Source organism: Lipomyces doorenjongii, assembly GCF_038497915.1.
Source record: "Lipomyces doorenjongii strain NRRL Y-27504 unplaced genomic scaffold V1508scaffold_1, whole genome shotgun sequence".
NCBI lineage: Eukaryota > Fungi > Ascomycota > Lipomycetes > Lipomycetales > Lipomycetaceae > Lipomyces > Lipomyces doorenjongii.
In genome coordinates, this window is record NW_027118068.1 from 773504 (window position 1) to 786307 (window position 12804).

The following is a 12804-nucleotide window of genomic DNA, read 5'->3' on the forward strand; positions in this document are numbered from 1 at the left end:
TGTAATGCTTAAACTTTCAAGACTGCTGCCACTGCGAGATGCACTATGCAACTACCAGCCAGTCTGATAACTGAAAACTATCGTCCGGACGGACGTTAGGCGATATGACCAGCACCATTGTATTTGGCGTGGAGTATTCTCGGACAGCCGCCGGGGCACACATTCATATGGTTGACCGCGTGGGCCGGAGTCCTCGGTGATCGATGATCGGTCATCGGTCATATTAGTATCAAGTTGGGTCTTTCTGAACAGCCGATTTTGTGCAGGTAATCGATTATTAGTGGGATACAATGTCATAGCAGCGACGATAGACGGATTGCCGTCTGAGTCTCTGCGGTCCCATACTTCAGTCGAATATTCTGTGCTGTGCGGCAAGTCAATTAATGATCATCGAAATCTGTTACGATAACATAATAATTCGTATGTGCCAATCGCGGATTAGCGCGTGAACGCTAGTGTGAAATCCATCATCAGTGTCTCTGCAACCTTACACTGTCTTCGGGCCAATCCCCTCCATCTGCAGTCTGGGTCGTCACATGGCGTCCACATTCCGGGAACAGCGGGGTGACAGGCCTTCTGGAGACGTCTCGTGTCTCTAAACGCTTTGCGACCTTGCGACTCGTGCTCCTAGAGTATTGCGATTTTCGTTGCGAGGACCGGCAGAATGATTGATGTGAATTTTACGCGTGATAGGATCCATTCGACGTCATTGTCGACGGATAGTAAAAGTCTGGCTTCTATGGCGAGACAAGGGTAATGTCAAATGCGTAAAGGGCCATTTCCATTTGTAAATGTACTTCATTTTGTGCGTCATTCGCAGTTCTTTCGAACTTTATACTCATGATTCTGTTAATATTGCGAAATGACCATGACCTCTGAATGAAGACTGTGCCAGATGATTCATAGACAGGAATGATTATAATTTGGACGTCTCTTAGTCGATGACGACAAGAGCTATTGACAACGCACCGTCTACAGGCAAGAATTTTTCCGACGCCGTAACTCTTGTAAAGAAACATGACAGCTCATCGCTAGTGACGGATAAAATCGACTACAGAGCGTATTTGTTATAGCTGCATTTATACGTGGCAAGTTGAGACTTCTTACAAATCACATCTAAGCTGTCCGCTACCAGACTCTAGCTAGAGACGGATAATTGTTAGCTACTTATTAGTGCTGTGTTTGTAACCAACATTAAATGTTAACAGTGAAAGTAGAAATTTTAACTCCTTGCAGAGTATCTGGGGCATGCAAGTTTCCCCTGGTAATATGACGATATCCTGGAAAAACCGGGTGGATTCTGGGCGATCATCACATTAGAGCCGCACTGCCTGTAATGGAATGATCAGGGAAATTTCTGAAATAACACAGCTTAATTACAAACTAGCCTTCGCAATCGGCCTGAAATACAGCTTGCGCTTTGACAGTTATATTACTCTTTCCCATTGATCGATGTCCAATGCAATAACTTATGAAATTGCTCGACTACATACGGCGTTTCGAAGATCAGCAGACTCAGTTTGTCAGCATTTCAGGTAATAATTATTACAACCCCTTCTGCATGCCTGGATTGTGCGTCACCCTTCACATATTGTTAAGAGGGAGGATACTCAGAATGAGAATTCGGGGAGACGAAAACTTAGATGTTCCATCTGTCGCGGGAAGTTACATGCGCTGACGTCATAGTAACCCCTATGTATGCTGAAAGTTTAAATGTTGTTCGTGGAAGAAAGACCAGGAGGTTGCGCGAAGAGGACGCGTGGAACATCAGACGTAATATTACATTCTAGCAAGCGGTGCCGATGAGGAGATGCGGTTGTATGGTGAATTGCAACGACGTCATTTCTGTGAGCTGACTGCGAATGTCAACAACAGTTCTTTATTGTCGATGAGGTCGATGCCCTGCAGTCACCTATATACAGCGGGAATGCGGCACGTTCATAAGCAGCTCGCGGCAACAATCGGAGTGGACAACAGACAGAATTAGATGCACAGTGACGATAATATTGAAGTACGCGCTAACCTGCGAACTCCCTATCCAGAAATCTTGATGATGTCACGACAAACATTATAACTTTGCCAACAAAGCGATACAGACACGTTACATCCCTTGTAATTATTTATTTGTTTCGCTTAATTCATCTTTTAGACCGGACAGTTTCGAGGCGCAATTCGAAATGTCACTTTTAGCCAAGCTTGACTTCGTATCAATCGTTCCAAGGTTTTTGGCTCAAGATTTCCCACCACCCGCAAAGTATCATGCGATCGTGGTTGCCGCCGGAGCCCGGGTACGGAAACCTGTTGTCCGGCGCAAGCTGGGCTGGAAACTGACCTTGGTTTTCACCATGTGCGGGTCAGAGACTGCCCTATCAATTAGCATTAATTCCACAATTTAGCCCGATTAAGGCATAATACAGTATTCCTTGTGCAGTGGCGCAACTGTCGATTTGATTTTGAGTATTCGCCTGCACAGCTGCAGACGGTTGTTGCTGATTTGATTATTTACTGGCCTTTCCTCAACCATGGCCGTGGCACATACATGCGCTGGAGTAGTGAGGACTGAGAGGGTTCTTCTAGCTCATAGCCTGGACTCTCTTAATTCGTGCAGATTATATATACTATGATACTCCTAGAACTTGTTAAAGGTCAAAGCCGCAATTGCCAAACTACGTAGCGTCAACAGCACCACGTGTACACTGGCGCGTTCTCAGGATAACGTGGCATTCGCTGAAACGGGTCAGCGTCGATTCCCGATCTAGCAATTGTCTAATGGCTGAGCTTCGTGATGCCGATGCATTTAACTAAGGTTTGTGAGTGGTCACGTTTGTGATCTGTTTTCCAAATCCGTAGTTTGCCGTTCGTACATTCCGTTAATCCGGTTTGGGATTAGTGGCTATACTCAAACACGTCGCCAGCCACGTGACTCGACAAGCACTATTAGTATTGTGGGATACCTGATCAGATGAATTGGTACCAGCCTTAGTGCGAGTCGGTTAGGAGGACTTTATGCTGGCTGCGGCTATTCCGTGCGCCGCTGGCAATAGCTATTGCACGACGTTTCCAGCGCTCTTTATGTGCGGAATGTCTGCGCGATTTTACTAGGAGCAAGCTATTTGTAATTCTGCCGCGTCTTATTGGGACATGACGACAATACATCTCGTGGTTTAAATGACAGACGAAGACGGTTGATGTGCATGTCTCACTGCGTGTCGAGGCTAGTCGATCCGCAAGACAGCAGATCTGATCGCTGCTGAAGGTTGTGATGGCGAAGACTGCGTGCGCTGTGCATGATGAGAGATAACTCGTCGTAATTTACTGCGAAGACGCGTGTAGCACTGCTGATTACGTGCTAATATGTGTTTCAAAGAGTTTCCGCTATAAACCGTCTGCCTCGAATAATGAGGAGTGAAAAGTCATGCAAGCTCCGCCGGCTGAACTGTATGCGTAACAGCTAGAGACCGGAGACATGCATGGCTTAGGAAAATATGCTACGTGTATTGAATCTGATGGGACGATATTGTTCGACTGAATCGGTGAATGATCTGGGCGGATGGAAGTCATAACATTTGCTAATTTCAGAGGAGAATGTATGATGACTGCGTGCTCCTGATCATGGCACATATGTATAAATAGACTATATCAAATGCCAAATGTGCCGTTGGGAGCTGGCAGCACGACATGGCTTGTCGACATATATCGAAGTTATGTACGACTTAGGTTATTCACTTCGACAATAATACCGAACCATGATATTGTACGGGCCGCAGAAAGACAAACAAAACTCAGTTTCCATAGTTGACCCATAGCGTATTGAGTATTTCCAGTTTGTCTGCTATATCACTTTGACTGGCTTCATCACACAAACTCTACCGCGTAGTGTGTGTGGGGTGAGCCCCGTGCGCTTTGCATTCAGTCTATCAACTCCCAGCAATAAAAAATCCATCCGGACACCTGAGACAACTCTCATTCATAGGTGTTTTCCGTGCCTCCAACTCAAATAGCCCAAGTCAGTTTTACGGCTACGGGTTCGTCATGGCTCTACTTTCCAAATTACCAAATAGAACTGCCGGACCAAGCTGTATTTGCAACCTAGCTCATTGGTCGCGGTCACAAAATAAAACCATCAATCGGACACTCGCGAACAATGCGAACTCAACACCACTTTTACAAACACCATTGTACGATCTGCATCTCGCGCATGGCGCATCAATGCATCCGTTTGCTGGCTTCAGCATGCCTATCACTTACGAGACACAGTCGATCATTGAGTCAAACAAATGGGTCCGAAGTCAGGCTGGATTATTTGACGTGTCCCATATGGTTCAACATATGTGAGTCCTGCCAACAGCTTGAGCAGGTAATGATGTTCAGAGTGTTAAAATTAGCAGATTTACTGGAAAAGACGTCACTGCGTTCTTGGAACGTATAACCCCGACGGGCGTTAGGGAACTGGCGCCATTCACTGCCGTATACTCTATGTTCTTGAACAACAACGGCGGTATCGTCGACGATGTAATCATCACGAAGCACACGGACGATAAATACTACATTGTTACCAACGCGGCGTGTCGTGCCGGTGATCTTGCCTTCCTACAGGAACAGAAGAAACTGCATGGCCTATCGGACATCAGCCACGAGATTTTAGAGGAGTGGGGTTTACTCGCCTTACAAGGTCCGCGAGCAGCGGAAGCCTTGCAAGGCTTGACGGAATTTGATCTGACGCAACTGAAGTTTGGCAATGTTGGGCTGGTACCGGTTAAAGGCGGCAAGTACTGGGTCTCGCGGAGCGGATATACCGGCGAGGATGGTTTTGAGGTATGATTTCTCGTCCAGATGTTTCGTCCTCTCTTCGTCCTGTTGGAAGTCCTCATTAACCTTACTGCCTCACGTTATAGATCTCGGTACCAAAAGAGGAGACGTTGGGTTTTACAGAACGCCTTCTTGGAGAATCCAACTCAGTTGTGAAATTAGCTGGGCTCGGTGTCCGTGACGCGTTGCGGTTAGAGGCAGGTTTGTGTTTGTATGGTCAGGACCTAGATGAAACCACAACGCCAGTACAAGCTTCACTGTCGTGGGTCATTGGTAAGAGAAGAAGACTCGAAGGTGGGTTCAATGGATACGAAGTCATTGCCGAGGAATTGAAGAATGGAACCAGCAGACGACGTGTTGGGTTCCTGAGCGATGGGCCACCTGCGAGAGGTAAGTTAGTTACGTCATATGTATTCCCTTGACTGGCATTGGATGCTAACAATAATGCAGAGGGGTCGAAGATTTATGAAGAAACTGGAGTGAAATTAATAGGTATTAATCTATCTGCTATACTGTTCAAGTTTGCTCTCACACGAGTACTCTAGGAGTTGTTACATCAGGATTACCGTCACCCACAGTGGGCAGAAATATTGCCATGGGATATATTGAGAAATCGTATGCGAATTTGTTCTATTGATCCGACAATGAACTATTACTGACGACCTTACAGATTCATGCAACGAGGCACAGAGGTTCTGTTTGATATCAGGTCCAGGAAACGGCCTGGCACTGTTGCCAAAATGCCTTTTGTGCCGCCAAAGTACTACCGCTAAATATCTGGTTAAGGTAATAGACGTAAAAGCCTAGGCTACGCACTTAATGTAGATGTTAGACGTTGCCTGCGAACTGCGAAGCTGAGACGAGCAGAGAAATTTCTAAACCAGCAACATGCGTTAAAGTAATCTACAAATGTCATATAATTAGCAATTAATATCGCAACAATTTCAGATCGCTTCTACGGATTGGCAGATCTTTCACATGCCAGTTGGGCAATTTGAGAAGCACTATCACATTGGCCTGTGCCATGGTATAAAATCCACCTCCCAGAAAATTTGGTTGAATTTTTCTTCCCAAGCAAATTCCTTGTCCGACCAAATTTTCTGAGCCATCTCAGCGTTTCGCACACTTACAATATCTTTTCTATAATTTCCGCACCGAGATAACAATGTCAGGAGAATCAGGGGAGCTCACTCACTACACTATTAAAGGTGTGTTCTTTTTTTTTTCTCAGACGTCATGACCGAATCGGGTTTGGTGTTCCGCCTTGCTCATTTGAATACCGACTGGACAACACAAGCGCATTAACAAGCTAACGCTCTTGAACTTAATAGACGGATGGTTCCGGGAGATTTCGGATGAGTTGTGGCCTGGCCAAGCTATGACTCTTCGTGTCAACCAGATTCTACACGTCGAGAAATCAAAGTACCAGGACGTTCTCGTTTTCGAGAGTTCCAACTACGGCAACGTCCTTGTCCTCGACGGTGTTATTCAGGCTACTGAGCGCGATGAGTTCGCGTATGTTACTTTGTCTTTCATGTAGATGATCATTGCTAACCTTCTCTAGTTACCAGGAGATGATCACTCATCTCGCCATGTTCAACCACGCCAACCCGAAGAGGGTCCTCGTTATTGGTGGTGGTGACGGAGGTGTCCTTCGTGAGATCGTCAAACACGAGAGCGTCGAGGAGGCTATTCTCTGCGATATCGATGAGGTAGGTTATATCGGCTGCGAATTCTGCGACCCAGATCTGACAGCTCTAGTGCGTCATCCGTGTCTCCAAGAAATACCTCCCTTCCATGGCCGTTGGCTTCCAGCATCCCAAGGTTAAGGTCTTCGTCGAGGACGGCTTCAAGTTCCTTGCCGCATACAAGAACTACTTTGACGTCATCATTACCGATTCCTCCGACCCTGAGGGTCCAGCGGAGTCACTGTTTCAGAAGCCATACTATGAGCTGTTGAATGACGCTCTTACCGAGAAAGGCGTCATTACTACGCAAGGTTGTGCTGTGCTGTTTCTTTTAGTTCTTTATTTCCAAGATAAAGGGGTACCCCATACTGAACTGTTTCTTGTGCTGTTTGTTCAGGGCATTTGTTTTGTTATCAGTTTATGCTAATCCGTTGTTATAGCCGAGAACATTTGGCTCCACATGCCATTGATCCGAGACTTGAAGAAAGCCTGCTCTGAGGTTTTCCCTGTTGCGGAGTACGTATCTGCTTGCACAATTTTAATAATCGCCGAAAACTAACTGATTCAGGTACGCGTACACCACCATTCCCACATATCCATCCGGACAGATTGGCTTCATGGTCTGTAGCAAGGACGCCGACTGTAAAGTTGACACTCCTACTCGTGTGACCGATCCAGAGAAGGAGAAGGAGCTGTTCAGATATTACAATGCTGCGATCCATAGGGCTGCGTTCGTGCTGCCTACCTGGGCCAGAACTTTCCTAAGTTCGAAGTAAATCTCAAAGAGCGTCAGACAACTTTGGACGTCAGACAACTTTTCCAAAGTTGTCTGGAAGAAAAATAGTAAATAAGACTCCAACGTACGGTAAGCTTTTATCGTGCTCTCAGATGTTACCTATTTTTTTTATAATTATTCTCAGTACTTTGTTGTCATGAATTTTGTGATCTGTGATCCCAACAGACTACAAGTTTTGTATAGATATGGAAGTCGTGAATGGAGAATGGGATGGGATGTGGAACTCTTTTGCATGTACTATTATAGCATTGTGAATTTGTGCGCGAACAGATAATTATTATTAACATCCAAATTGGCAACGTCGAAGGTGAAAGTGGTAAATGGCTTGCACTTCTGTCGGCAACGTATTGATTTAATTACAGCGAGCACATGGATAGAGGAGATTATGCACAAGACAACATTCCTAACCTTCCTAACCGATAACCTTCAATATACTACAAAATACTACCTTGCATAATGACATCTACCTTCCAATGTTCAAAAGAAACGCATTGCCGCCATGCTGACTATCCTCACCACCAGGAACGTACGTCACATTAGGCGCCGAGGCAAGAGTGTGGGCAATTTCCTTCGACGCCTCAATCCGCCTAATTAGCAATAATCCGTCGCCAGCTTTATCAAGCGCTTTTGAAATAGTCTCAGCAGCTTCGGCTTCTCCTTCCGCGCGAATAACAGCCGCCTGTCTCTCCTGCTCCGCCTTCTCAACAATAAACCGAGCACGCTCGGCATCCTGCTGCGCAATCTGTTTCTCCTCAACCGCTCTTGTGAATTCTTTTCCGAACGTCATGTGCGTGATCGACACGTCCTCGAGTGCAATATTGAACTCATTCGCGCGCTTAACGAGCTCGTCCCGAATTCTGGATGACACGATTTCTCGCTGAGTGATGAGTTCGGCGGCGTCAAATTGCGCGACGATGGCTTTGAGGACTTCGTTGCCGATAGAAGGGAGTACTCGCTCGTCGTAGTCGAGACCCAGATTCTGGTAGATTAAAGGCAGGTGCTGGACGACTGGTCTATGAAGCACACGTAAAGTCAGGGAGACCATTTGCAAATCTTTACTTCCGGTCGTAGTTGAGATATTGCGAGGCTTGACCAATGTTAGCATACGCCAGATCAGTGGAAGTTGAGATCCAGATCCATCCCGCAACACTATAGAGAAGAGACGTACAGTTGTCCGGACATCCATAATAACAGCTTTCTGGAGCCATGGAATCAAGAAATGCGTGCCCTCGCTAACCACCTCCTGCTTGACGCCGACAAATCTGTCGAAGATCACGGCGCGACTGCCGCCCTTGACGTCGTACATTGCCGACTGAGCGACAGTCACTCCGATCGCTGCCGGCACAGCTAAGCCTAGATAAATAAATAAGCAATTTAATATTCGCAATTGATGGCATATATTGAGCAATGCAGCGGATCAGGTGTATCACCAAGTGTGGTCACGATCGAATAACAGCGCCCACAAATTGATAGTGAAAGACAACTTACGATATATCCAAGTTAGTGCTCGAACAGACATTTGTATTAATATTCCTCGATCTCGGAGTCGTTAACCGATAACAGGCTTTGGGAGTCCCTTAAAGATCTAACTGGGGGGGCACTCTTCCACCAAGCACGAAATCACCCGGCTTCAGTTAAAAATTCGCCGTGGTGGTTAGGCGCTGCCTTATCCACTGTGTCACCCAATATTCCTTAAGTCTCAAAATTACGCGGAACAAGTCATCTCCTGCGTAAATGTCCGCGCTAATGGCCGGCGGCCAATGAACGCGAAGTAAAACATCCGAGAACGGCATCGCAGAGCACCTTCACGACGGAGGCTTTTGGATTCTCGCGGACTGTATATCCAACTTCAAGGATTTTTTACACAAAGGTATATTTGGATCTAACCGCACCTTGCAATTTTCTTAGTGTAAAAGCGGGTTCTAAGATTTACTTGAGAAGAATAGAGTGTTAACGATAGGTAGTTACTGATTCACAATGGCCGGTGGTGGACATCACGGATACACGGGATGGTGGGGTGATATGGGTATGTTGTAAATTCTAATGACACTTTACAGTAAAATGATAATAGTTTCTAATGTCTAAATATGTAGTCGGCCCTAAGCAGAGAGGTAATACAACATTTTACCGGATTTATTCCCAGATCTGTGGATGAACAGAAGCGACGTCTGACGAGAAGTTGTAATATACAAATTCTAATGGTTGTAATATAGGTATTATCACTTACTCCGTCTCTCCCTATGCTCAGAAGCCGTTTGCTGGTGCTTTTAACAACGCTATCTTCAACACATTTCGAAGAGTGTCGTCCCAAGCTTTCTACGTTGTCTTGCCCGCTGGTCTTCTCGTCTATGTCATCAACGCCGCTAAGCAGAAGTATGCATGATTGATTATCCCTATCGCAGGGAATGTAATTGGCCCATTGTTAGACTAACGCGATCTAGAAACGCGTACTTGTACAGCAAGGCCGGACGCGAGGATTTGGAAGCGCTGATGTAATTCCTCTCTCAACCGTTGGTCCGATCAATGCATTACTCTGGTCTGGTATAATATTTGCCGCAGGTTTAAGAAGTCGCAGGGTGCGAAGAGTTCGGGTTGACATATCTATGCGATGAAGCCTATGGGTGCGAAGACTATTGATGAGGGCAATTGAGACCCGCGGTGTTTTGGATTACTTTTATGCATGTGTTTCAATGAATAGATAAATCTGATCGGAATATTCGATTCAACCAAAAGCTGGTGCAAAGATCGGATTTACCGATGTTCGGCTCGACAGCATTGCGATGCCAGATGTTATCTGGATTATGTAGAATATTAATTATATTATTTGCGTCAAATGAATCTGCACGGCGAGCAATTATTCCTGAGTGATATCTATTTTAGTACTTAGGTTAATAAATCATTCCTGAGTGCTATCTATATAGTAACTAGCGCGATACAGACATATAATCCCTTGTATTCGATATGCCATTCTAATCTAAACAAATCAGCGTTATATACGTACACATATATACAAAAGCAAGCATTTTAATCCAAATGTAAATATTCGCAAACATAACAAATACTCCCTTTGCCACAAATAATTATAAACCTCGCTCCATAAGTTCAGTTACCATTAAAAAGAAACAAGCAAAAAAGAAAATACTAATAATTGCGCCAAAATCTCCCCTGTAAGACGACGATATTTAAATGCTTTATGCTAGTCTATGACCAGACAAATATATATAATCCAAGCGATGCAAAATAAGTCACTCTGTACATAACTCAATTTATTTTGGGGAACCGTTTAAATTCAAAAATGAAAACCCTTTATGCAAAGGACTCGACGACCCGGTCGTCACCGCAGACTGCGGTGCGCTACCAAAACTACTTAACATAGTGCTCGAAGAACTGGTACTGAAGAACGCACTGTCGTCGATGTCCCACTCTTCTTCTTCTTGGACTGAAATTCTTGACTCGTCTCTATCCGCGTCGACATAATCCTTGAACGGTTTCTGTTGCTCTCTTACATTCCATTTTAGTGTCCTGCTGACACTCTCAATGTAGTCCATAGTGCTTGCCGAAACCGTGGGAAATGGATACTGCGACGCCGTAACAGTAACATAATCGCCCGATCGTAGCTCTACCCGATGCCGCCCGTCAAAAGATGCCCATGCAGTATTTCTGGCATTCCGTGGCACGCTAACCTTGAGAAGCATTGAATCTGGTAGTAGCATGGGGCGGAATGAAAGAGTGTGTGGGCAAATCGGTGTAATTGAGATGGCGGGAATTTCCGGGTGCACTAGAGAACCACCAGCGGACAATGAATACGCGGTCGACCCTAGGCGGAGTTAGCCCGACACTACCATGTCATTAAACAAAAAAAGGCCACCAACCAGTCGGAGTCGATAAAATCAGTCCGTCTGCTTGTACCATAGTCAAGAGATTGTTGTCTCCATACAGTTCCAACATGGAAATCCATGGACTTGGTCCTCGGTCTATAACTATCTCGTTTATGACTTCATGCACTTCGCTCTGATGCCCGCCTTTAAATACCGTACAAGTGAACCGCATACGTAGGTTCACCTTAATGCCATCATCGAACACTTTATTTAAATGCGCCTGATAGTCTTGGAACTGGAAATTAGTCAAAAATCCCAGCGACCCCAGACTGAATGCCAGCACTGGAGGTACAATTCTTTGGAAGAGCCATGATGTATATAAGACGGTACCATCGCCACCAAGTGTCAAGACCAGATCAAATAAATCGGGCATCGTATTTGTCAGCTCTGGCGTCCAATACCTTAAACGGCTTTCAAATTTGTCATTCTCGTCCAACAGCCCGTCTGCATTAAACCGCTTCGATAAACGCAATTTCGCATCGACGTAAACATTAACTTCTCGAGTAAGCATGAGCCATTGCGCAAGCTGCCGAGTCAAACCGATTAAACTATTGTCTCTGGCCTTGGTCACTATAAGCACTGACCGCACATTAATATTGATCGTGGCTTGTCCGATCTAGTATATTTGTTAGTCTCATCCACACCTGCAGCCACTACCACAAATAAATACATACTCTCTTTGCTAGTTCACGAACGCCAGTAGCTGTTTGTACTCTAAATGAAGGCACCGAGCAGTTAGCTTAAGAGGAACTTCCATACAGACGAAGTCAGCAGAATTCTCACATACAAGCTCGAATGAGAGATATGGTCAAAATTGTCTGACGAAATCTCCTTTAGGACTTTCGCAACATCTACGGCATCGTCGAATCTGCTATGAACAAAGCACGGCTTGCGAAAGTAGTCATGAAGACCTGATAAAGCGCTCCGTCTAGTGGTAGCACTATTCGAGGGCGATATGAATCCAACAGGATTACCTGGTACCTGGACAGGCAGGGGTATGCCATTCTTCGCTCCGGAAAGTACTGCAGACATGCCGTTACCGTCTATTGATTGTCGCGCCATGAGCATAGCTAAGAGAGCGGAGTGGGCTGGCGTCCGTGGATGGACTCACCTCTTGTTCGAGACTCGATAAGTCTAGAAGCCCGGCCCAGGCACGTCGCCGCCATAAGCCTACCTTGGCCTTCGGTGTGCCGTGTGGAGCCGCAGGGGCGACGTGGAATCTGCCGGAAGTACTCACAAACTACCCCAGTTATGCCGCATTATTAACCCCCTTCGCATGTCTGGGGACGTAAGCGTCACTCCCACACGACCCCCCCCTTTCTAATATTCATCATTAGTCCCTGGCCTAGATTGTGAGTCACTTCATAATGTCTATTATTTTCGTATTTCTACGCAATATAAATGGTTTCGTTGGAATGTTTCCAGGATATACAGTCGTAAGTGTTACCTGTCTATAGGTCCTGAATGGTCAGCTGTCAACAGTTACTATATTAGTGTGGAGTATTTGATAACTTTGTCTTCGGATCTCTTCGGCTATATTTCGATTCGGAGTTTCCCCTTGAACAATACATCATACCTTCTGCCTCGTGCAATGCCCGGAGTATTTGATTGGGAAGCGTCAGCAAAGGGCGAT

The 12804-nt window shown here is 45.6% G+C and overlaps 5 protein-coding genes across 5 annotated transcripts; 3 read left to right on the forward strand and 2 right to left on the reverse strand.

Annotated features, from left to right (window-relative positions):
- Positions 1–3883: 3883 nt before the first annotated feature.
- On the forward strand, positions 3884–5901 carry V1508DRAFT_408268 (uncharacterized protein). The gene is made up of 6 exons (XM_066938989.1): positions 3884–4331; positions 4389–4815; positions 4896–5199; positions 5260–5301; positions 5355–5424; positions 5480–5901. The coding sequence occupies exons 1-6, from the start codon at positions 4033–4035 to the stop codon at positions 5580–5582; spliced, it is 1245 nt and encodes a 414-aa protein (XP_066799225.1). The 5' UTR covers positions 3884–4032; the 3' UTR covers positions 5583–5901.
- On the forward strand, positions 5895–7724 carry V1508DRAFT_408271 (Spermine/spermidine synthase-domain-containing protein). The gene is made up of 6 exons (XM_066938990.1): positions 5895–6017; positions 6141–6324; positions 6374–6521; positions 6571–6808; positions 6938–7013; positions 7066–7724. The coding sequence occupies exons 1-6, from the start codon at positions 5975–5977 to the stop codon at positions 7271–7273; spliced, it is 897 nt and encodes a 298-aa protein (XP_066799226.1). The 5' UTR covers positions 5895–5974; the 3' UTR covers positions 7274–7724.
- V1508DRAFT_453107 (band 7 family-domain-containing protein) lies at positions 7552–8944 on the reverse strand. Its single transcript, XM_066942533.1, has 3 exons — positions 8782–8944; positions 8462–8646; positions 7552–8380 (listed from the first exon to the last, which is right to left on the reverse strand). Exons 1-3 carry the CDS (start codon positions 8810–8812, stop codon positions 7757–7759), a joined length of 840 nt encoding a protein of 279 aa, XP_066799227.1. The 5' UTR covers positions 8813–8944; the 3' UTR covers positions 7552–7756.
- A 99-nt stretch (positions 8945–9043) lies between these two features.
- Positions 9044–10158, forward strand: V1508DRAFT_363393 (cytochrome b-c1 complex subunit 8). The gene is made up of 4 exons (XM_066937267.1): positions 9044–9319; positions 9387–9404; positions 9507–9666; positions 9735–10158. The coding sequence occupies exons 1-4, from the start codon at positions 9271–9273 to the stop codon at positions 9787–9789; spliced, it is 282 nt and encodes a 93-aa protein (XP_066799228.1). The 5' UTR covers positions 9044–9270; the 3' UTR covers positions 9790–10158.
- Positions 10159–10559: 401 nt separating this feature from the next.
- V1508DRAFT_347329 (ATP-NAD kinase-like domain-containing protein) lies at positions 10560–12203 on the reverse strand (the record flags this gene model as incomplete). The annotated part of the gene is made up of 4 exons (XM_066936689.1): positions 10560–11110; positions 11166–11787; positions 11846–11885; positions 11959–12203. The coding sequence occupies 4 exons, from the start codon at positions 12201–12203 to the stop codon at positions 10560–10562; spliced, it is 1458 nt and encodes a 485-aa protein (XP_066799229.1).
- Positions 12204–12804: the final 601 nt, after the last annotated feature.

What these genes read in the sequence shown, in the direction of transcription:
- V1508DRAFT_408268 (XM_066938989.1), top strand. Translation starts at nt 4,033, where the DNA reads ATGGCTCTACTTTCCAAATTACCAAATAGAACTGCCGGACCAAGCTGT. An exon ending in CGATGGGCCACCTGCGAGAG is followed by an intron (nt 5,200 to 5,259) that starts GTAAGTTAGTTA and finishes ACAATAATGCAG; the next exon opens with AGGGGTCGAAGATTTATGAA. An exon ending in AACTGGAGTGAAATTAATAG is followed by an intron (nt 5,302 to 5,354) that starts GTATTAATCTAT and finishes CGAGTACTCTAG; the next exon opens with GAGTTGTTACATCAGGATTA.
- V1508DRAFT_408271 (XM_066938990.1), top strand. Translation starts at nt 5,975, where the DNA reads ATGTCAGGAGAATCAGGGGAGCTCACTCACTACACTATTAAAG. An exon ending in CACTCACTACACTATTAAAG is followed by an intron (nt 6,018 to 6,140) that starts GTGTGTTCTTTT and finishes TGAACTTAATAG; the next exon opens with ACGGATGGTTCCGGGAGATT. An exon ending in ACTGAGCGCGATGAGTTCGC is followed by an intron (nt 6,325 to 6,373) that starts GTATGTTACTTT and finishes AACCTTCTCTAG; the next exon opens with TTACCAGGAGATGATCACTC.
- V1508DRAFT_453107 (XM_066942533.1), bottom strand. Translation starts at nt 8,812, where the DNA reads ATGTCTGTTCGAGCACTAACTTGGATATATC. An exon ending in AGCACTAACTTGGATATATC is followed by an intron (nt 8,647 to 8,781) that starts GTAAGTTGTCTT and finishes TTATTTATCTAG; the next exon opens with GCTTAGCTGTGCCGGCAGCG. An exon ending in TTATGGATGTCCGGACAACT is followed by an intron (nt 8,381 to 8,461) that starts GTACGTCTCTTC and finishes ACATTGGTCAAG; the next exon opens with CCTCGCAATATCTCAACTAC.
- V1508DRAFT_363393 (XM_066937267.1), top strand. Translation starts at nt 9,271, where the DNA reads ATGGCCGGTGGTGGACATCACGGATACACGGGATGGTGGGGTGATATG. An exon ending in ATCAACGCCGCTAAGCAGAA is followed by an intron (nt 9,667 to 9,734) that starts GTATGCATGATT and finishes AACGCGATCTAG; the next exon opens with AAACGCGTACTTGTACAGCA.